Source organism: Pristiophorus japonicus, chromosome 2 (assembly GCF_044704955.1).
Source record: "Pristiophorus japonicus isolate sPriJap1 chromosome 2, sPriJap1.hap1, whole genome shotgun sequence".
Taxonomy (NCBI): Eukaryota; Metazoa; Chordata; class Chondrichthyes; family Pristiophoridae; genus Pristiophorus; species Pristiophorus japonicus.
In genome coordinates, this window is record NC_091978.1 from 180,860,205 (window position 1) to 180,882,387 (window position 22,183).

General features: G+C 50.9%; 1 protein-coding gene across 2 annotated transcripts in view; it reads left to right on the plus strand.

The window, feature by feature from the left end:
* arap2 (ArfGAP with RhoGAP domain, ankyrin repeat and PH domain 2) overlaps positions 1-22,183 on the plus strand; it is a 598,549-nt gene that overhangs the window by 101,833 nt on the left and 474,533 nt on the right. For both annotated transcript variants that reach the window (XM_070870551.1, XM_070870553.1), the window contains exons 4-5: positions 16,374-16,447; positions 19,304-19,386. In XM_070870551.1, the coding sequence (XP_070726652.1) occupies positions 16,374-16,447; positions 19,304-19,386 (157 nt within the window). The remainder of the gene's footprint in view (positions 1-16,373; positions 16,448-19,303; positions 19,387-22,183) is intronic.

A 22,183-nucleotide genomic window follows, 5' to 3' on the forward strand; every position in this document is an offset into this window, starting at 1 on the left:
TTCGATGTCTTGACGAACTTCTGTGCCATATAGGCTGATGTCAAGTCCAGTTTTGTGAATGACTTCCCTCTGACTAGCATTGCAAACAAGTCTTCAGCCTTCGGTAACGGTTACTGATCCTGTTTCGAAACCCTGTTGATCGTCGCCTTGTAGTCTCCACAGATTCTGACTGCCATCACCTTTCAGCACAGGAACAATGGGACTGGCCCATTCATTAAATTCGACCAGTGATATGATCCCTTCACGTTGGTGTCTATCCAGTTTGATTTCGACTTTCTCCCTCATCATAAACGGCACTGCCCGAGCTTTATGACAGATGGCTCTTGCATCTGAGTCCACGTGGATCTGCACCTTGGCTCCCGTAAAGTTGCCGATACCCGGTTCGAACAGCGAGGGGAACTTGCTCAATACTTGGGCACATGTATCTTCCTCTGAAGACAAAGCCTTTATCTCATTCCGGTGGCATCTGATTTTCTCCAACCAGCTCCTGTCGAGCAGCGTTGGGCCATTCCCTTGAACAATTCACAGCGGTAACTCGTGAACCGCACCGTTATATGACACATTAATTTGTGTACTGCCAATCACCTTTATCAGTTGTTTGGTGTATGTGCGCAGCTTGGCGTTAACAGGGCTCAGCCTGGGCCTCACAGTCTTACTATCCCACAGCTTATTAAATGCCTTCTCGTTTATGATCGATTGACTTGCCCCCCGTGTCCAGTTCCATCGATACCGGTATCCCGTTAAACGTCACATTAATCAAAATTGGTTTATTCTTGGGTATGAAGAAGTACAGGCCATACACTTCCTCCTCTGGCATCTCGGATTGCGTATCCGGAGTCTGACTCTCATCCTCGATGTGGTGTGTCGCAGCTCACTTGCTCATCTGCGGATACTTGCACTGGAGATGCCCCACTCTCAGACAGCCTTTGCAACTATATTGCATAAATCGGCTCTGCTGGTGCCGATGAGTTCCCCCACAACGCCAACATGGAGATGTCAGTTACATTCCCGCTGGTGGACTTTGGCCAGCCACAGGTTTCACGAACACAGCCGGATAGTCCCTGCCATGTGTCGCTCTGCCGAACAGCAAATCAATCGCATTTACAGTAGAACATAAGAACATAAGAATTAGGAACAGGAGTAGGCCATCTAGCCCCTCGAGCCTGCTCCGCCATTCAACAAGATCATGGCTGATCTGGCCGTGGACTCAGCTCCACTTACCCGCCTGCTTCCCATAACGCTTAATTCCCTTATTGGTTAAAAATCTATCTATCTGTGATTTGAATACATTCAATGAGCTAGCCTCAACTGCTTCCTTGGGCAGAGAATTCCACAGATTCACAACCCTCTGGGAGAAGAAATTCCTTCTCAACTCGGTTTTAAATTGGCTCCCCTGTATTTTGAGGCTGTGCCCCCTAGTTCTAGTCTCCCTGACCAGTGGAAACAACTTCCCTGCCTCTATCTTGTCTATCCCTTTCATTATTTTAAATGTTTCTATAAGATCACCCCTCATCCTTCTGAACTCCAACGAGTAAAGACCCAGTCTACTCAATCTATCATCATAAGGTAACCCCCTCATCTCCGGAATCAGCCTAGTGAATCGTCTCTCTACCCCCTCCAAAGCTAGTATATCCTTCCTTAAGTAAGGTGACCAAAACTGCACGCAGTACTCCAGGTGCGGCCTCACTAATACTCTGTACAGTTGCAGCAGAACCTGCCTGCTTTTGTACTCCATCCCTCTCGCAATGAAGGCCAACATTCCATTTGCCTTCCTGATTACCTGCTGCACCTGCAAACTTACTTTTTGGGATTCATGCACAAGAAGCCGTAGGCGGGAGGAGTCTGTCCCCGGGGAGGGTGAGACAGTCGAGGCTGCCCAGCCTCTGCCTCCCGGGGATGGCGTGGAAGATCTGCCTGTCGTGGGGGGCGTGGGGACCGCGGAGGAATGTATTGCCGCCGGGCCGGGCGTCCCGGGGACTGAGGCGGGCGGGGCCGAAAAGGCCGAACCTGAGCCCGCCCAGCCAATACCCAACTTCCCCCGGGAGTCGCTCGACCCGGCAGAAACCGAAACAAATATTTATAATGACACTGTAGATGCTGGGCCGGGGGGTGGCAGCGGGGAGGGGGAGGAACACCCACCCTCGCCTCTTGCTGTGGAGCTGGAGCACTTGGAGAGCCTGGGGATTTCCTATGGCCGGGTCTCTCCTTGTTCCCCTGTTCCTGGGGCGGAGGGGGAACCCCTTCCGCTGTCATTTCCCGACCCAGCACCATTTTTAAAAGAGCCCAGTGGGGACTCCTCTGCCGACGATCCTGGGGGTGGGATCGGGGCAGAGCCAGGGCCGGTTGGAGCGGCCGGTTCATTTGCCGTACCTTGTGCGGTCGACGGGCCGGCTGCTGGCGGCCACCTCCCGGAGGAGGACGGGGACTCGGTGGGGGACGCGGGTGAAGACCTAGAGACCACCGCCAGCGAGGCGGTGGATCTGCTCGCGGCCGCCGCCGAGACCATCCTCATTCCTGCAAAGGAACTCCGGGACTTTTTGGCCCAGAGCTGGGGACGCTGCAACCAAGCCCGACTGGCCCTGGAAAAATGGTCCGAGCCAGAGCTGATCAAGGAGTCCGTCCGCGCCGCCGTTAAAACCTTGGCCGCGGGCGGGCCCTTGACAAAGGCGCAACACCTTGAGCTGCGCGAGCTCGAGGGACTCCTCGCTGGGCTGCGGAGGGAGCGGAGTTCAACAAAAGACTCCGCTCCCTCCCCCCACAATAGGTTAAGGTAGAGGTTGCACTATGCTTTTGCCATGAAGATAACCATAGCCAGCCTCAACATCAACGGCGGCAGAGGGGCACGCCGTAGATTTGACAATTTTTCGCTCCTGCGGGAGGGGAAATATGCGGTGTGCTTCCTGCAAGAAACCCACACCGTTCCGGGAGACGAAGCCACGTGGCTCCTGGAATGGCAAGGAGAGGTCCGCATGAGCCACCTCACCGCCATTTCTAGTGGGGTGGCCATCTTGCTGGGCCCGCATTTTCAGCCGGAGATCTTGGGGGTCGAGGAGCCCGTGCCAGGCCACTTGCTGCACGTAACGGTTCGCCTGGGGGACGTGCCGCTCCATCTCGTGAACGTGTACGCCCCTCAGCCCGGCCCGCAGCAGACGCGCTTCTTTGAAGAGGTGTCCGCTCTTCTTGGCTCCGTCGACGTCGGCGACTGCATTGTCCTCGGGGGGGATTTTAACTGCACCCTCGAGGCGAGGGACCGCTCCGGTGCCCCGCAGAGCATGACGGCGATGGAGAAGTTGAGGGACCTGGTCGGGTCCTTCGACTTGGTGGACGTCTGGCGAAATCTCCACCCCGACTCCAGCGCCTTTACTTGGGTGAGGCCTGGAGTTGGATGGTCTAGAGTCGACCGCCTTTACGTGTCTCGGGCGTACGTTTCCTGCGTCCCGGCGGCCTCCATGCGGCCGGTGCCGTGTTCGGACCACCACCTGGTGTGGGCGGAGCTCGCTTCGCTCCGCGCGAGGACGGGGTCCGCGTACTGGCACTTTAACAACCGGCTGCTGGAGGACGTGCGGTTCCAGGACTCGTTCCGTCGATTCTGGTCCGACTGGAGAAGGAAGCAGGGGGGCTTCCCCTCCTTGAGGCTATGGTGGGACGTGGGCAAGGCTCACGTCCGCGTCTTCTGTCAAGAGTACGCGAGGGGGTCGACCAAGAGGCGGGCGGCCAGAGTCGGGCGCCTAGAAAAAGAGGTGCTCGACCTGGAAGCCCGTCTCGGTCAAGTCGTCCAGGACCCGGCCCTGCGGACGGTGTACGAAGCGAAGAAGGCCGCGCTGAAGGACCTGCAGCTCGTCGGGTCCCGAGGCGCGTTCGTGAGGTCGCGGATCCGGTTCCTGCGGGATCTTGACCGCGGCTCCCCCTTCTTCTACTCGCTGGAAAAAAGGCAGAGTGTCCGTAAGCAGCTCTTGACGCTGCTGGCCGACGACGGCTCTCTCGTCTCGGATCCGGAGGGCGTCAACAACAAGGTCCGTGAATATTACGGGGCTCTGTTCTCTCCGGATCCGTCCAGCGAGGAAGCGCGTAGAGTTTTGTGGGAGGACCTGCCGAAGGTCAGCCCGGAGGGCGCCGAAAATCTGGAAGCTCCGCTAAGCCTGGCGGAGCTGACCGGTGCCCTCGACCGGCTCTCGAGGGGAAAATCCCCGGGGCTGGACTGGCTGACCGTGGAGTTCCACAGGGCGTTCTGGGACGTCCTGGGGAGCGACTACGCGCGGGTCCTGGGGGAAAGTCTGGCGACCGGGGAGATGCCCCTCTCTTGGCGCAGGGCAGTCATCGTCCTGCTGCCTAAGAAGGGCGATCTCTGCTTCCTTAAGAACTGGCGCCCGGTCTCCCTCCTCAGCACGGACTACAAAATCTTCGCCAGGGCGATATCTGCTCGCCTTGGTGCCGTGCTGGACCACATGATCCACCCCGACCAGTCCGACACGGTCCCGGGCCGGACAATCCACGATAACATCCATCTGGTCCGGGACCTCATCCATTGTTCCCAGGAGGCTGGTCTGTCGGTCGCCTTCCTATCCCTCGACCAAGAGAAGGCGTTCGACAGGGTGGATCACGACTATCTGCTCGGAACTCTGCGCGATTTTGGGTTCGGGACGCATTTCGTCGCCCGGATCCGACTTTTGTACGCCGCCGCGGAGTGTCTGATTAAGGTTAACGGGTCCTTGACGGCGCCCCTTCGCTTTAGGAGAGGGATGCGCCAGGGATGCCCCATGTCCGGCCAGTTATACGCCGTTTGCGTGGAGCCTTTCCTGCGCCTCTTGCGGACGAGGTTGATGGGACTGGCTCTGCAAGGGCTGGGCGTGGAGGTCGTCCTCTCGGCTTACGCCGATGACGTGCTCCTCGCGGTAGAGGATCCCGCTGACCTGCGGAGGATGCGTGAGTGCCAGGAGATTTACTCGGCCGCGTCCTCCGCCAGGATCAACTGGGAGAAATGTTCCGGACTCCTGGTGGGTCAGTGGCGGGTGGACTCCCTGCCGGAGGAGCTCAGGCCTTTTGCCTGGAGCACGACCCATCTCCTCTATCTGGGAGTCTACCTGAGCCCCGACGAGGGAGCCTGGCCGGCGAACTGGCAGGAGCTGGAGGCCAAGGTCGCCGCTCGCCTAGGGCGCTGGACAGGACTGCTCCGAGTGCTGTCCTACAGGGGTCGAGCGCTAGTCATAAACCAGCTGGTGGCCGCAATGTTGTGGTACCGGCTGGTCACTTTGACCCCTCTCCCTGCGTTTGTCGCCAAGATACAGAAGAAGCTGGTGGACTTCTTCTGGAACAACAGGAAGCACTGGGTCTCTGCCGCGGTCTTGAGTCTCCCGCTTGAGGAGGGCGGTCAGTCGTTGGTGTGCGTCAGCGCCCAGCTCGCGACTTTCCGTCTTCAGACCCTGCAGAGATACCTTTACGTCGAGCCCCCTCCTAGGTGGTGTGCTCTGGCGAGGTATTTCTTCCGCCAGCAGCGCAACCTCAATCATGTTTGTGAACTTGGGGGGTGCCAGGACCGCCCTCCGGGAGCTGCCTGTCTTTTACAGGGAACTCATCAGGGTCTGGAACAAAGTCTCCACCAAGCGCAGCTCTCCGCCGGCTGGAGTGGCGGCCGTCCTGCAGGAGCCGCTGCTCGGGAATCCGTACCTCCACGGCCGAGGTTTCATGTGGCGGTCGGAAGAGAGGGCTGTGGCTGGTGAGGTGACCAGGGTCAGGGACCTGCTCGATGGCGGAGGAGCGGGCTGGATGGCGCCAGACACGCTGGCGCGGCGCCTAAACTCTGCCAACGTCCGCCACGCGGCCGATGCCATCGAGTCGCTAAAAACAGCTCTGGGCCCTGACTCCGTTAGGTGCATCGAGGAGGCTCAAGCACGTGGGGAGATCCCGTCCGAACTGACCCCCGTCCGGACGGAATTCCTCATCGGCGCCAAACCCCGGAACCTCCCTCGGGGGCCGGCGCCTCACAACTTGAGCCGCCTCGGGGAAATCCCCTCCGTGCCTTTCAGTTCCGCGCGGAGGGGTTTCCTGTACGGGCTGCTCCTGCACACCCTCAACTTTGCCATCCTCGCCGGCCGTCCGGACACGCCATGGCGTACCATCTTGCCGTCCGGAGGAGGCGGGGGTCCCCGATGGAGGGCACTCTACGCAGGGGTCCTCCCACTATTCATCGGGGACTTGGCCTGGAGGGTGGTGCACGGAGCAGTGCCGTGCAACAAATTTTTAAGCCGGTTCACGGACTCCCAGGCCGCCTGCAATTTCTGCGGTCTGGAAGAGTCCGTGTTCCATGTTTTTATGGAATGCACAAGGTTGCAGCCCCTGTTTTATTATTTGAAGGGGCTGCTCCTGAAATTCTGGCTGCACTTCAGTCCCACTCTCCTGATCTTTGGGCACCCTGTGCGGAGGGGAGCGGGTAGGTCCGAAGGCCTCCTCGTAGGACTGCTCCTGGGCACGGCCAAGGGTGCCATCAGCCGGTCCAGGCAGCGGGCGGTCAAGGGGGTCGTTCAACCTGACTGCCTGCCTCTCTTCCGCTCTTACATCCGGTCCAGGGTGTCCTTGGAGATGGAGCACGGGGTGTCCACCGGTACGCTCGCGGCCTTCCGCGAGAGGTGGGCACCGGAGGGACTGGAGTGCATCATCACGCCCGGCAACCAAATTTTAATTTGATTTTACGTTTTTAAGTTTAATTTGTTTTCATTGCCGGTGCTTTTAGTGTCCCCCTCCCCTTTTATAGGGGGCACTGGAAAAATTTGATTTTAGCGCCCCAAAAAAAACCAAAAACCAAAAACCAAAAAAAAAGGGGCCTTGAAAATGTCTGCTGTGTCACCCAGGTCGGGTGGCATGGTTTTAATGTTTATGTTTTTGCAGGTAAACTCAAAAGAGTTTCATGCACAAGGATCCCCAGGTCCCTCTGCACCGCAGCATGTTGTAATTTCTCGCTATTCAAATAATATTCCATTTTACTGTTTTTTTTCCAAGGTGGATGACCTCACATTTTCTGACATTGTATTCCATCTGCCAAACCTTAGCCCATTTGCTTAACCTATCTAAATCTCTTTGCAGCCTCTCTGTGTCCTCTACATAACCCGCTTTCCCACTAATCTTTGTGTCATCTGCAAATTTTGTTACACTACACTCTGTCCCCTCTTCCAGGTCATCTATGTATATTGTAAACAGTTGTGGTCCCAGCACCGATCCCTGTGGCACACCACTAACCACCAATTTCCAACCCAAAAAAGACCCATTTATCCTGACTCTCTGCTTTCTGTTAGCCAGCCAATTCTCTATCCATGCTAATACATTTCCTCTGACTCCGCGTATCTTCTCCAGTAACCTTTTGTGTGGCACCTTATCGAATGCCTTTTGGAAATCTAAATACACTACATCCATCGGTACACCTCTATCCACCATGCTCGTTATATCCTCAAAGAATTCCAGTAAATTAGTTAAACATGATTTCCCTTTCATGAATCCATGTTGCGTCTGCTTGATTGCACTATTCCTATCTAGATGTTCCGCTATTTCTTCCTTAATGATAGCTTCAAGCATTTTCCCCACTACAGATGTTAAACTAACCGGCCTATAGTTACCTGCCTTTTGTCTGCCCCCTTTTTTAAACAGAGGCGTTACATTAGCTGCTTTCCAATCCGCTGGTACCTCCCCAGAGTCCAGAGATTTTTGGTAGATTATAACGAATGCATCTGCTATAACTTCCGCCATCTCTTTTAATACCCTGGGATGCATTTCATCAGGACCAGGAGACTTGTCTACCTTGAGTCCCATTAGCCTGTCCAGCACTACCCCCTAGTGCCTGCCATGTGTCGCTCTGCCGAACAGCAAATCAATCGCATTTACAGTACTTGCCGAAGTTCGGTTCTTAACCGTTAATTTGCTTTAGACTCCTGTCCGTCGTCATACACGATTGAGCGATCTGGATGGCCCTTTTTAATCTAACTCCTCCACTGCCAGAAGTTTGCACAGGATCACCTCATGGTTGATACTGATAACAACGAAGTCCCGCAGCATGTCTGCCAACACCATCCCGAACTTGCTTGGTCCCGCTAGATGTCTCAGGGCCTCCGATCGAACGTGTGTAGAAAACCTGTATCCCGAGATGATGATGCCGTCATCTGGCTTGAGATGCTCCCGTACCAATGTACACAACTCCTCATACGTTTTCTCTATTGGATCACTATGCATGAGTAGATTCTTTATCAGACCGTAGATCTTTGAACTGCACACAGTGAGGAACACGGCCCGGCGCCGATCTGCATCGCCGAACCCGTTCGTTTTGTTGGCCACGAAGTCCTGGGTTGAAACTGCTCACATAGTCTGTCCAATCTTCTCCCGCCAAGAATCGCTCTAAAAATCCAATCATGCTCATTTTGCAAACAAAGGTTTTTGTATTCTTGTTGCCAAACGTTATGTGTACAATAAAGGTTCAAACCGAGTACTGTTTAACTAAGCAAGGTGCAACCTTGGCTCTGCTTTATTTAGGCCCAAAGTGCCTGAATCTCAAAATGGCTGGCCTTTTATAGCTGAGCAGCACTATGTGCATTCTGCTAAATTGCCTCCAACAATGATGCCTCTGGTGGCTACAAACAGAATGTACATTCATGACACCAGCCTCTCTCACTCTCTCTCTCTCTCCAGCCTCTCTCTCTCTCTCTCGCTCCCGAGCCTCTCACCCACCCTTGTCTCTCTTTTCCAGTCACTCTCTCCCTCCCCCAGTCTCTCTCTCTCTCTCCCTCCCTCCCGAAGTCTCTCTCTCCCTCCCTTCCCCAGTTTTTCTCTCTCTCTCTCTGTCCCTCCCTACCCCAGTCTCTCTCTCCCTCCCTTCGCCCCCCCCCAGTCTCTCTCTTCTTCCCTCCCTCCCCCACCTCAGTCTCTCCCTACCTCCCTCTCCCCCCTCCCCCCAGTCTCCCTCTCCTTCCCTCCAACCCCCCGTATCTGCCTCCCTCCCCCCTCAGTATCTCTGTCTCTCTCTCCCTCCCTCTCGTTTCCCCCCCCACCGCCCCCACCACCCCCACAATCAGTTTCTCCCTCACCCACCCACCCACCCACAGTCAATCTCTCTCTTTCCCACCCCCCCTCCCCCTCGGTCTCTCCCACCTCCCTCGGTCTCTCCCTCCCTCCCTCCTCCCTCGGTTTCTCTCTCCCTCTGCTCCCCGGTCACTCTCTCCCTCTGCTCCCCCCGGTCTCTCTCTCCCTCCGCCCCCCCCCGGTCTCTCTCTCTCCCTCCGCCCCCCCGGTCTCTCTCTCTCCCTCCGCCCCACCGGTCTCTCTCTCTCCCTCCACCCCCTCGGTCTCTCTCTCTCAGTCTGACCCCCCCCCGTATCTCCTGCCCCCAGTCTCTCCCTCCCGCTCTCTTGCACCCTCCTTCTCACCCTCAGTCTCGCGCGCTCTCTCCCTCACTCCCTCAGTCTCGCTCTCGCTCTCTCTCTCTCTCTCTCGCTCCCTCATTCCCCCAGTTTTGCTCTCTCGCTCTCCCTCCCTCTCTCCCTCAGTCTCTCCCTCCCTCCCCCAGTCTCTCTCTCTCTCGCTCTCTCTCCCTCACTTCCCCAGTTTTTCATTCTCTCCCTCCCTCCCCCAGTCTCTCTCTCTCTCACTCTCTCTCCCTCATTCCCCCGGTCTCTCTCTCCCTCCCTCATTCCGCCAGTCTCTCTCTCTATCTCTCTCTCTCTCTCTCTCTCTCTCTCTCTCTCTCTCTCTCTCTCTCTCTCTCTCTCTCTCTCTCTCTCTCTCTCTCTCTCTCTCTCTTTCTCTCTCTCTCTCTCTCTCTCTCTCCTCATTCCCTCAGTCTCTCTCTCCCTCCCTCTCTCTCTCTCCCCACCCCCAGTCTCTCTCTCTCTCTCTCTCTCTCTCTCCCTCCCCCAGTCCCTCTCTCTCTCTCCCTCCCTCCCTCCCCCAGTCTCTCCCTCCCTCCCCCAATCTCTCCCTCACTCCCCCAGTCTCTCTCTTTCCCTCCCTCATTCCCCCAGTCTCTCTCTCTCTCCCCCCTCACTCCCCCAGTTTCTCTCTCCCTCACTCCCCCAGTCTCTCTTCTCCCCCCCACAGTCTCTCTCTCTCTCCCTCCCTCCCGTCTCTCTCTCTCTCTCTCTCTCTCTCTCTCTCTCTCTCTCTCTCTCTCTCTCTCTCTCCTTCTCTCTCCCTCCCTCCCCCTCTCTTTCCCCTCCCCCAGACTCTCTCTCTCCCTTCCCCAGTCCCTCTCTTTCTCTCTCTCCCCCCCCAGTCTCTCTCTCTCTCTCTCTCCCTCATTCCCCCATTCCTCTCTCTCTCTCTCTCTCTCTCTCTCTCTCTCTCTCTCTCTCTCTCTCTCTCTCTCTCTCTCTCTCTCTCGCTCTCTCTCGCTCTCTCTCCCCCCTCACTCCTTCAGTTTTTCTCTCTCTCTCTCTCTCTCTCTCTCTCTCTCTCTCTCTCTCTCTCTCTCTCTCTCTCTCTCTCTCTCTCTCTCCCCTCCCTCCCTCCCTCCCTCCCTCCTCCAGTATCTCTCTCTCTCTCTCTCTCTCTCTCTCTCTCTCTCTCTCTCTCTCTCTCTCTCTCTCTCTCAGTTTTTCTTTTTCTCTCTTCCCCCCTCCCTCCCTCCCCCCAGTCTCTCTCTCCCTCCCCCAGTTTCTCTCTCTCCCTCTTTCCCTCCCCCAGTCCCCCTCTTTCTTTTCCCTCCCCCAGTCCCCTCTTCTTTCTTTCCCTCCCGCAGTCTCTCTCTTCCTCCCCCCTCACTCCCCAGTTTCTCTCCCTCTCCCTCACTCCTCCAGTTTCTCTCTCTCTCTCACTCTCTCCCTCATTCCCCCAGTCCCCAGTCTCTCTCTCTCTCTCTCTCTCCCTCATTCCCCCAGTCTCTCTCTCTCTCTCTCTTTCATTACCCCAGTCTCTCTCTCTCTCTCTCTCTCCCTCATTCCACCAGTCCCCAGTCTCTCTCTCTCTCTCTCTTTCATTACCCCAGTCTCTCTCTCTCTCTCTCTCTCTCTCATTACACCAGTCCCCAGTCTCTCTCTCTCTCTCTCTCTCTCTCTCTCATTACACCAGTCCCCAGTCTCTCTCTCTCTCTCTCCCACATTCCACCAGTCTCTCTCTCTCTCTCTCTCTCTCTCTCTCTCTCCCCCCTTCACTCCCCCAGTCTCTCTCTCTCTCTCCCTCCCTCATTCCGCCAGTCTCGCTCTCTCGCTCCCCGCCCCCTCACTCCCCCAGTTTCTCTCCCTTTCCCTCACTCCCCCAGTCCCTCTCTCTCCCTCCCTCCCCCAGTCCTGGAGAGGGAGAGTGAACAGCCAGTTGTCGTGGTACATGTAGGTACCAACGATATAGGTAAGAAGCTGAATTTAGGGAGTTAGGAGTTAAATTAAAAAGTAGGACGTCAAAGGGAGTAATCTCTGGATTGCTACCAGTGCCGCGTGCTAATCAGAGTAGAGGGAGCAAGATAGTTAGAATAAATACGTGGCTTGAGCAGTGGTGCAAGAGGGAGGGATTCAAATTCCTGGGACATTGGAACCAGTTCTGGGGGAAGTGGGACCTGTACAAAAGGGATGGTCTGCACTTGGGCAGGACTGGAACTGATGTCCTGGGGGTAACATTTGCTAATGCAGTTCGGGAGTGTTTAAACTAATATGGCAGGGGGATGGGAACCTATGCAGCGAGATAGGGCGAAGTAATATGGAGTCAGAAACAGATGGTAGAAAGGTAAACATCAATAGTGGAAGGCCGAGTAAACAAAGACAAGAAATAAAAAGGGCCACACTACATCATAATTCTAAAAGGAGAAAGGGTATTAAAAAAACAAGCCTAAAGGCTTTATGTCTTAATTCAAGGAATATCCGTAATAAGGTGGATGAATTAACTGTGCAAATAGATGTTAACAGATGTGACGTGATTGGGATTACAGAGACGTGGCTCCAGGATGATCAGGGCTGGGAACTCAACATCCATGGGTATTCAACATTCAGGAAGGATAGAATAAAAGGAAAAGGAGGTGGAGTAGCATTGCTGGTTAAAGAGGAGATTAATGCAATAGTTAGGAAGGACATGAGCTTGGATGATGTGGAATCTATATGGGTAGAGCTGCAGAACACCAAAGGGCAAAAAACGTTAGTGGGAGTTGTGTACAGACCTCCAAACAGTAATAGTGATGTTGGGGAGGGCATCAAACAGGAAATTAGGGGTGCATGCAATAAAGGTGCAGCAGTTATCATGGGTGACTTTAATATGCATATAGATTGGGCTAACCAAACTGGAAGCAATACGGTGGAGGAGGATTTCCTGGAGTGCATAAGGGATGGTTTTCGAGACCAATATGTCGAGGAACCAACTAGGGGGGAGGCCATCTTAGACTGGGTGTTGTGTGATGAGAGAGGATTAATTAGCAGTCTCATTGTGCGAGGTCCCTTGGGAAAAAGTGACCATAATATGGTGGAATTCTACATTCGGATGGAGAATGAAACAGTTAATTCAGAGACCATGGTCCAGAACTTAAAGAAGGGTAACTTTGAAAGTATGAGGCGTGAATTGGCTAGGATAGATTGGCGAATGATACTTAAGGGGTTGACTGTGGATGGGCAATGGCAGACATTTAGAGACCGCATGGATGAATTACAACAATTGTACATTCCTGTCTGGCATAAAAATAAAAAAGGGAAGGTGGTTCAACCATGGCTATCAAGGGAAATCAGGGATAGTATTAAAGCCAAGGAAGTGGCATACAAATTAGCCAGAAATAGCAGCGAACCTGGGGACTGGGAGAAATTTAGAACTCAGCAGAGGAGGACAAAGGGTTTGATTAGGGCAGGGAAAATGGAGTACGAGAAGAAGCTTGCAGGGAACATTAAGACGGATTGCAAAAGTTTCTATAGATATGTAAAAAGAAAAAGGTTAGTAAAGACAAACGTAGGTCCCCTGCAGTCAGAATCAGGGGAAGTCATAACGGGGAACAAAGAAATGGCGGACCAATTGAACAAGTACTTTGGTTCGGTATTCACTAAAGAGGACACAAACAACCTTCCGGATATAAAAGGGGTCAGACGGTCTAGTTAGGAGGAGGAGCTGAGGGAAATCCTTATTAGTCAGGAAATTGTGTTGGGGAAATTGATGGGATTGAAGGCCGATAAATCCCCAGGGCCTGATGGACTGCATCCCAGAGTACTTAAGGAGGTGGCCTTGGAAATAGCGGATGCGTTGACAGTCATTTTCCAACATTCCATTGACTCTGGATCAGTTCCTATGGAGTGGAGGGTAGCCAATGTAACCCCACTTTTTAAAAAAGGAGGGAGAGAGAAAACAGGGAATTATAGACCGGTCAGCCTGACATCGGTAGTGGGTAAAATGATGGGATCAATTATTAAGGATGTCACAGCAGCGCATTTTGAAAGAGGTGACATGATAGGTCCAAGTCAGCATGGATTTGTGAAAGGAAAATCATGCTTGACAAATCTGGAATTTTTTGAGGATGTTTCCAGTAGAGTGGACAAGGGAGAACCAGTTGATGTGGTGTATTTGGACTTTCAGAAGGCTTTCGACAAGGTCCCACACAAGAGATTCATGTGCAAAGTTAAAGCACATGGGATTGGGGGTAGTGTGCTGACGTGGATTGAGAACTGGTTGGCAGACAGGAAGCAAAAGTAGGAGTAAATGGGTATTTTTCAGAATGGCAGGCAATGACTAGTGGGGTACCACAAGGTTTTGTGCTGGGGCCCCAGCTGTTTATATTGTACATTAATGATTTAGACGAGGGGATTAAATGTAGTATCTCCAAATTTGCAGATGACACTAAGTTGGGTGAGCTGCGAGGAGGATGCTATGAGGCTGCAGAGTGACTTGGATAGGTTAGGTCAGTGGGCAAATGCATGGCAGATGAAGTATAATGTGGATAAATGTGAGGTTATCCACTTTGGTGGTAAAAACAGAGAGACAGACGATTAACTGAATGGTGACAGAAGGAAAAGGGGAGGTGCAACGAGACCTGGGTGTCATGGTACATCAGTCATTGAAGTTTGGCATGCAGGTACAGCAGGCGGTTAAGAAAGCAAATGGCATGTTGGTGTTCATAGCGAGGGGATTTGAGTACAGGGGCATGGAGGTGTTACTACAGTTATACAGGGCCTTTGTGAGGCCACACCTGGTGTATTGTGTACAGTTTTGGTCTCCTAACTTGAGGAAGGACATTCTTGCTATTGTGGGAGTGCAGCGAAGGTTCACCAGACTGATTCCCGGGATGGCGGGACTGAAATATCAAGAAAGACTGGATCAACTGGGCTTGTATTCACTGGAGTTCAGAAGAATGAGAGGGGATCTCATAGAAACGTTTAAAATTCTGATGGGTTTAAACAGGTTAGATGCAGGGAGAATGTTCCCAATGTTGGGGAAGTCCAGAACCAAGGGTCACAGTCTAAGGATAAGGGGTAAGCCATTTAGGACCGAGATGAGGAGAAACTTCTTCACCCAGAGAGTGGTGAACCTGTGGAATTCTCTACCACAGAAAGTTGTTGAGGCCAATTCACTAAATATATTCAAAAAGGAGTTGGATGTAGTCCTTACTACTAGGGGGATCAAGGGGTATGGCGAGAAAGCGGGAATGGGGTACTGGAGTTGCATGTTCAGCCATGAACTCATTGAATGGTGGTGCAGGCTAGAAGGGCCGAATGGCCTACTCCTGCACCTATTTTCTATGTTTCTATTTTTCTACATCTCTCTCTCTCTCTCTCTTTCTCTCTCTCTTCCCCCTCTCTATCTCTCTCTCTCTCTCCCCCTCTCTCTCTATCTCTCTCTCCCCCAGTCTCTCTCTCTCCCTCTCTCTCTCTCTCTCTCTCTCTCTCTCTCTCTCTCTCTCTCTCTCTCTCTCCCCCTCTCTATCTCTCTCTCCCTCTCCCCCTCTCTATCTCTCTCTCCCCCAGTCTCTCTCTCTCTCTCTCTCTCTCTCTCTCCCTCCCTCCCTCGCTCCCTCCCTCACTCCCTCCCCCAGTCTCTATCTCTCTATCCCCTGCCAGTTCTCCCACAGAGCTGAAGAGACTGTGGCCACGCCCAGGGCTGCGACTGTTGGGTAATGTGCATGCGCGGCTCTGGGATACCGCGCACATGCGCAGAAGGCCACAGAAACGGCTGTGTGGATAATCACAAGCAGTACCTCGGGGCTCAGGGTCAGGCCTGTAGCGGGTTCCAGTGGCGAAACCCGCTCCTGTGAGCTTATAGAATGAACCTGTGTGACGCAATTAAAAAGAGCGCTGGAGCGCGCTATAGCGGGACTGCGCAGATGGCTACATCTGGTGCGCGGCAGCCTCAAGGGAACTGCGCAGCCGTGAAACTTGGGGAGAACAGTGATTCCAACTTCTGATCACAATCTAAAGGTTCTCTGCCTGCGTATATTTGTTGAGGACAGGATGTGTCTCCGCTGTGATAGCAGGCCGATACTTGCTATATAAGTTCTCTGATTAAGTTAAGGTACTGGAGAGTGACCAACACTCATGAAACTGTGTCTAACTATGAATCTGCACCTTCAGGAGAGGAGTGAAGAAGAGAGAACATTGAAAAACATATTACTTGGCTAATTGGTCCTCTGTTTATGATTCTCTTGAGACCGTGTATTTATTTGCTGCACCTTAACCATAGAGATGATAATGAATATATTTTAAGTATGTCATTTAAATTTCAGCATGTTCCTAAAGTGGGTGCCCCGATAACTATTGTGTCTCCGGCTCCAATGAAGTTTTTGGGCCATCAGTTTTATATCCTTGGGAGTAATTTTCCATTACCCTTCACATACTGGCCTCTGGTATAAATTCCTTTCACTGATGCTTCAGTTGTCTGTTTTGATCAATATGGGATGTACATTGTGTTTTTTGCTTGTTTAGTTTGCAGAGGATGTAACTGAGATTGCAACTCCCATGCATCTCTTGACAATTCATGATGTATTTTTTGACTTTTGATTAATGAATGCCATTTCTGTTGGTTGCCTGTGCCAAAGTGCTTTTAGTGCAGGTTTTTGGTTGTTATGGCTGGACCATTGTCACTAGTGGTGCTGGTCCTATTAATTTCTTAACAAATTTAAAACAAATTACTAATTCGATATGTTAGTGTGTTTTACAGATGCAAGGAGAAAGCTGTAAAGTGTTAACATCACCTTAGGATCTAGCTGAAGTTTTTAAGTTCCATGAATTTTGCTCACAGACTTTATGCTCCTATCAAACTTCATTGTGCTGGCTCCTTATTCCCTTCAAGTTATTTGCTGTTCTGCATATATTGGTTAACGGTCATTTTTGCGATATTAGTAGTTCAGTAGTTACTGTTGATCTATTGTTTTGGAAGTTTTTATACAGATATGGTTTTAAATATCTCGGGTTAATTCATCTAAAATGTTTTACTTTTTCTCTTCAAAGCAGCAGATGAAAATAAGACATCTCCTATCTCCCCATATGGTGAAACATTCCTATACCACAGACCTGAAGATGACCAGGTGAGTTTGTCAAATTACAAAAAAACCCAAAATGGACCATGTTTAAAGGAGAACTAACTGATACATTGATAATCCTGTTAAATTCTCTGAATGGTGTATCTTCTAACTGAAGTTGTATTCTGTGTGGGGAAATTGATAAAAGTTGAGTTAGCGTTGATGTATTTTTCCTGATTATCAATATACTTCTAATTGTAATGCAACTTAACAGAATAAACCAGTTTGTCTCATAGGCATAGGCAGTCCCTCGAACGAGGATGACTTGCTTCCACACCAAAAGGAATGAGTTCACAGATGTTTCAATGAAGGACCTGACATTCCAGTCTTAAACTCCAGGGGTGGAAGATGCCTGTGCATGGATTTTTTTTTAAAAGTGTGCTGTCTGTTGCACATCAGCCACCACACGGGCTTGACAGAGCTAGGCCTTTATCCAGTGGCAAGGGTTAACCAAGATGACTGGAGACCTGCTCTGCTGCACGAACCTAGAGCGTACACATATCGCAGTGTGGGCTGGCCCGTGCTGCCCCTGGACCTTCGGCTCTTCTGGGCCCCGTATCCTCATTTGCCGCACCTCCGCCACGATCTCTTGCCACTCCTCCATAACAAACATTCGCCGCACCTCCGCCATGATCCATCACCGCACCTCTGCCACAATCATTTGCCACACTTCTGCCACGACCTCTTGTCGCTCCTCCACCTCAACTATTTTGATGACATCACCCAGTTGCCCACCTCGAAGCTGTCACACACTTGGAACAGCTCGCGCTGGAAGTTGCAGTGGTATGCTCTTACACTCCCGAACAGCGGTGGCGCCCTCTCGCAGGTCGGGGTGGCCCACGATGCCGCAGGACACCACCGCAGGTCGGGAGTATAAGAGATGGAGCGAGGGCCTTGCAACATCGTGGGCCACCCTGACCCACGAGAGGGCACCACCGCAGGTCTGTAAAGCAAGGCAACTATCAATCACCAGCATCTCTCTCGTCTACCAAAGGGCAACATCTGGCATTGCATGGAATAAAAGGACCTAGTACAGTGAGAAAGAACTTGCATTTATTTAGTGTCATTCATGTCCTCCCAACATTCCAAAGTGCTTTACTTTTCAAATGCAGTCACTGATGTTCTGTAGGCAGTTATTCTATATTTTAAGAATTTAATTAAAACCAGTTTGTCTACAGTGTTGTTGTCACACAAGTTATTAGGGAACTAGTTACTAAAATTCAATCTCATGAGCTTCCTTAAATTGATGGAAGTGGTTTTGATAGTCACTAGTCACATTATGGCTTATCAGTGATGCTTGCCACAGTATAGTTTAAGCAGTGCAGGGGGATTGCATAAAAATAACAAGGTTCTTAATCTGGAGGGATCTTGAACTTGTCAAAATTAAATGAGTAAAATGCTGCTTTTAACCTTTTGCAGCAGTGATCAGAGTCCTGTCAATCAATATATATGTTAGTACTGTTTTGACAATTTTGTTTAATGATGGTAATCTGCAGTGTCCATCACATAACAGCAGGCTTGTTGCAGACACTATTGGGTGAACTATGTGGTATTTTTACAGGAAACTGTATATCATCTTTACAGTCACCATACCAATTAGAGGTTAGACAAATGAATAATGGTGACTACCATCACAGCTTGGCAAGCACTTGGTTATAAGTTACTCTGCCGTAATAAGTATAGACTGTATAATATATGCAATGGAATTGATAACTGATGATTAGAAGTTTAGGGTCTTGCCTTAAATATTCTTTCAGGTACAGTTGTGTTAATCACTCCAGTAAGCAGTCTAACACCTTAAGTTTTAAGAGTTTGATCATACTACCCAATATCTAACTATACAATAGTGTGACAGGGTTTGCAACAACAATATTCCCATGTGATCTGAACTGGGTATTCCTGTCTTCGCTTGTGCCCCCATGTATGCCTCTAATTTTTTTGAAGGCAAACCAAGAAACCTCATAGTAAGATGAGGCCAGATCCAAATTGTTACACTGCTTTATTTCACAGAGCAGTAGTTACAATTGAACTCACTTAGTTCAATCAGTACAACTTGACTTTGCGTAATTATACAAAATAATAAATGCACCGCACTTCCTCACATCAGTGGTTCATTTTGTTTGAGTTCAATAAAACAATCCTCCATACAAAACCAGTTCTGTTTTTTACTGGGATTGTACAACAAACTTACAAAAGGGACAGAACTGATGATTTGCAATGAATGTGGATCGAGCCAATTAGAGGGAAAAAAAAACTAGAATCAGTAATAACATGGCTGATACCATCTTCCTTTTAATGCTGCAGGCTGGTCTCTGAACTAGCAGCGTATCACTGCAAGTGCTTGAAGTGATTCATTTCAAAGGAAAATCTCTACTAGGCACATGTTCCTCACATGAAAGCGTAAATAACAATGAGTTATTGCATTAAAATGGAGGTAGTATAAACATTTACAGATAATCATTTGATTTTGTTTATTGGTATTGGGGATAAAACATTTAAACAGATGAAATTATTTCTTTACCCAGAGGATGGATAGAATTTGCAATTTGTAGCCACAAAGCATTGTTGAAGTAGATTCCATAAGTTCTTTAAAAAGGGAATGAAATAGTTGCTTGAAAAAAATAAATAATAAAGGTTATGGGGAACAAGCTGGAGAGTGAATATGAATGAGGTGGGTCAGATAGAAAAAGGCACGAGCCGCGACTTGATTGGCCAAATGGCTTGTTTCTGCACCATTCAAAGTCATACTTTCCCTTTTAAAATTCGTGCTTAGAGATTTTTTCTATTGCATCAACTAATTTGTTAAAATATGTAATATTTCTGTAATTGTTTATGGAAATATGATTTTTTTTATCTTATCAGGAGATTTTTAAAAAACATCTGCTTCCTGGTTTGGAAACATCAAAAAGGCAGAATAATCAAGAAGAGATAAACGATGAATTCAGGTAGAAAAAATCCACATTTGCTTATATTTCTATTATAACTAATCATTAATAATTTAAGTCACATGCTATATCAAATGCCCGTTTATATTATAGTACTATCTCCATGTGCTCACCCATTTGGTTTAATATTTTTGACCACCTCACTTTGGGGAAATTTTCAAACTTTGGTTCATAGAGGCCAAGTTTCAGCCTGAGTTGCTCCTGTTTTATTGGAGTAACTGGTTTAGAATGGAGTATCTTAGAAATTGCAATTCTCGGCATTTAGTTTGCTCCAGTTCTAGTGAGTTAGAACAGTTTCGTTTTGGAACAGAATTTTTTTTTCTAAAGGGGGCGTGTCCGGCCACTTACGCCCATTTTGAAAGTTTAGGCAGTGAAAACTTACTCCAAACTAACTTAGAATGGAGTAAGTGAAAATGTTTGTACGCTCAGAAAAATCTTGTCTACACTTTATAAAATCAGCCGTAGGTTACAAATCAGGCGTAGGGAATGGTGGGGGGGGGGGGTTTAAAGGGAAGTTTACAAACATTAAACACTTCAGTTTTACAAATAAAGAGCCATCATCAATAATAAATGATAAATACATCAATAAATCAACCAATAAATCAATCAAAAAAAATGTATACAAAATAAAAAAAATTAAAAAATCAATAAATAAAACATTTGCTAATTACCAACTGCAGCACCGGGAGCCCTCCAACAGCGGCTGGGTCCCCCCAGTGTGTCTGTGTCTCTCACTCTCTGTCTGTCAGTGTCTGTGTTTCTGACAGCGAGAAGGGGGGGTAGGGGAGGGAGGAGGAGGAGGGGAAGAAGGGAGGGAGGGGGAAGGGAGGGAGGGAGAGGGAGGGAGGGAGGGAGGAGGAGGGGGGAGGGGAGAGGGAGGGAGAGAGGAGGGAGGGGAGGGGGAGGATGGAGTGGAGAGAAGGGAGGAGGGAGGGGAGAAAGGAGGGGGAGGCTGAACGGGCCGGGCCGAAGACTTCGGGCGGGGCCCGCCCCCAGCACCGGATTTACAGGTAGGTCGGGTCCGGGGTCTGGTCCGGGGGTGGGGGCAGGTTGGGTACGGGGGCGGGGCGGGTCCGGGGGTGGTGGGGGGGGGGTGGGGGGGAGGGCGGGTCGGGTCCAGGGGTGGGGGTCGGGGGGGGGCGCAAGTCGGGTGGGGGCGGGGTGGGGGGGGAGTGGGAGCGGGAGTCGGGTCGGGTCCAGTCTGGGGGGGCAGGGGTCGGGTCGGGAGGAAACAGGAGCTGGGCGAGGGAGGTGCAGCCTTATTCATGCAGCCCCAGTGAGGCCATTTGGCCAGGGCTAGGGGCTGCGTGCTTCAGGCCCCTCCCACACAGTTTTGGGCGCCTGGAGCTACTGTACATGCGCGCCCACTGTAGTGCGCATGTGCAGAGGTCCTGGCACTGTTTTCAGTGCAGGGACCTAGCTCCGCCCCCCCACAGCTCGTGCTGCGCCGCGCCCAGCTCCAGAGGACCTGCCGGGAGCCGGAGAATCGGTAAGTATTTTTTAGGCGCACTTTGTGGCACGAAAAACGGGCGTCCAGGTCGGGGCTGCGCTGTTCTAGGCGTGGCCCAAAACTTGGGCCCATAAGTTTCTTATAAGCAGCTGTAAATCTTGCACATGTGCAGTTGTTTTGTTGCCTGCGGTATCCACATAATATAAGCTGAGCAAATTCAGAATCCAGGCCACTATATCATATAGTGGATTCACTTCCACTGAAAACGACTCCACGATATAAATAAAATATGAAATAATCCATTCACATCTGAGGGATAAATTTAAAAACAGGACATATAAAAGATCAGGTTGTATTTTATTTTTCTAATGTCTTTTAGGTGCCGGCATTTTAAGTTCTGTCGAAAGGTCTGCACTCACATACTGCCTGATCTGCTGTGTCATTTAGATAGCATTTTATTTTTATTTTAGAATTCCAGTTTTTGCAGTTGTCTCAGTAATGTGTTGTTTGATTAAGGAAATGGTTGGGTGAACTTTCAAAACTCTTCTTTGGAGTCATACACGGTACGTGTTAAATATTCCAGTGGGAGAAGAGAAGTAGGGATAAAGAAGTACTGTAGCAATCGCCCCCTGTGCTATAAACCAGAAGCTGTTAACCACAGAAGCTGTTCGTCATGAATTGTCAGGAATTTCCTGACTGCAACCACACATGTTCCTACAAGTACGCAGGATCAAATGGCTGCTTCTTGCTACTTTTAGTGTTCCCTCTATTCATACAAGCAATTTGGGCCCAAGTTTGCCCCAGGGTTAGAACGGCTTATCTCCGTGTGGCGCGCTGACTTTTTAGAACAGAAATGGCACCTATTATTTACCTTGGTATTCTCCCCTCTGTCCGGTCGATCCTGGCCACTGGCGCAACGCAGCAGAATGCGTGGAGGGCGGAGCCAGGTCCCGGTGCTGAAAACCTCTGCACATGCGCTCCAGGCCCCCCGAGACTGTGTGAGAGGGGCCCGAAGTACGCCGCCCCTAGCCCTGGCCGAATGGGCTGCCAGGGCGAAGATCGGACAACGGCCTCCTTCCCCCCCCGACCCCCGTTTAGCTCCTGCTCCCTCCAACCCACCCCCATGTTGGCGGCGGCAGGACTCGCCCGCCCATCCGGCATCTTGCTGGGGGTGTGCCCCACCCGAAGTCTTCAGCGGCCCAGCCCGGCTTCTACGTCCTTGGCAGGGCCTGCCCCTTCAGCCTCTCTCTCTTCCCCTCTCCACTTCCCCTCCTCTCCTCTCCCCCCTCCTTTCCTCTCCCCCCTCCTTTCCTCTCCCCCTCCCTTCCTCTCCCCCCTCCTTTCCTC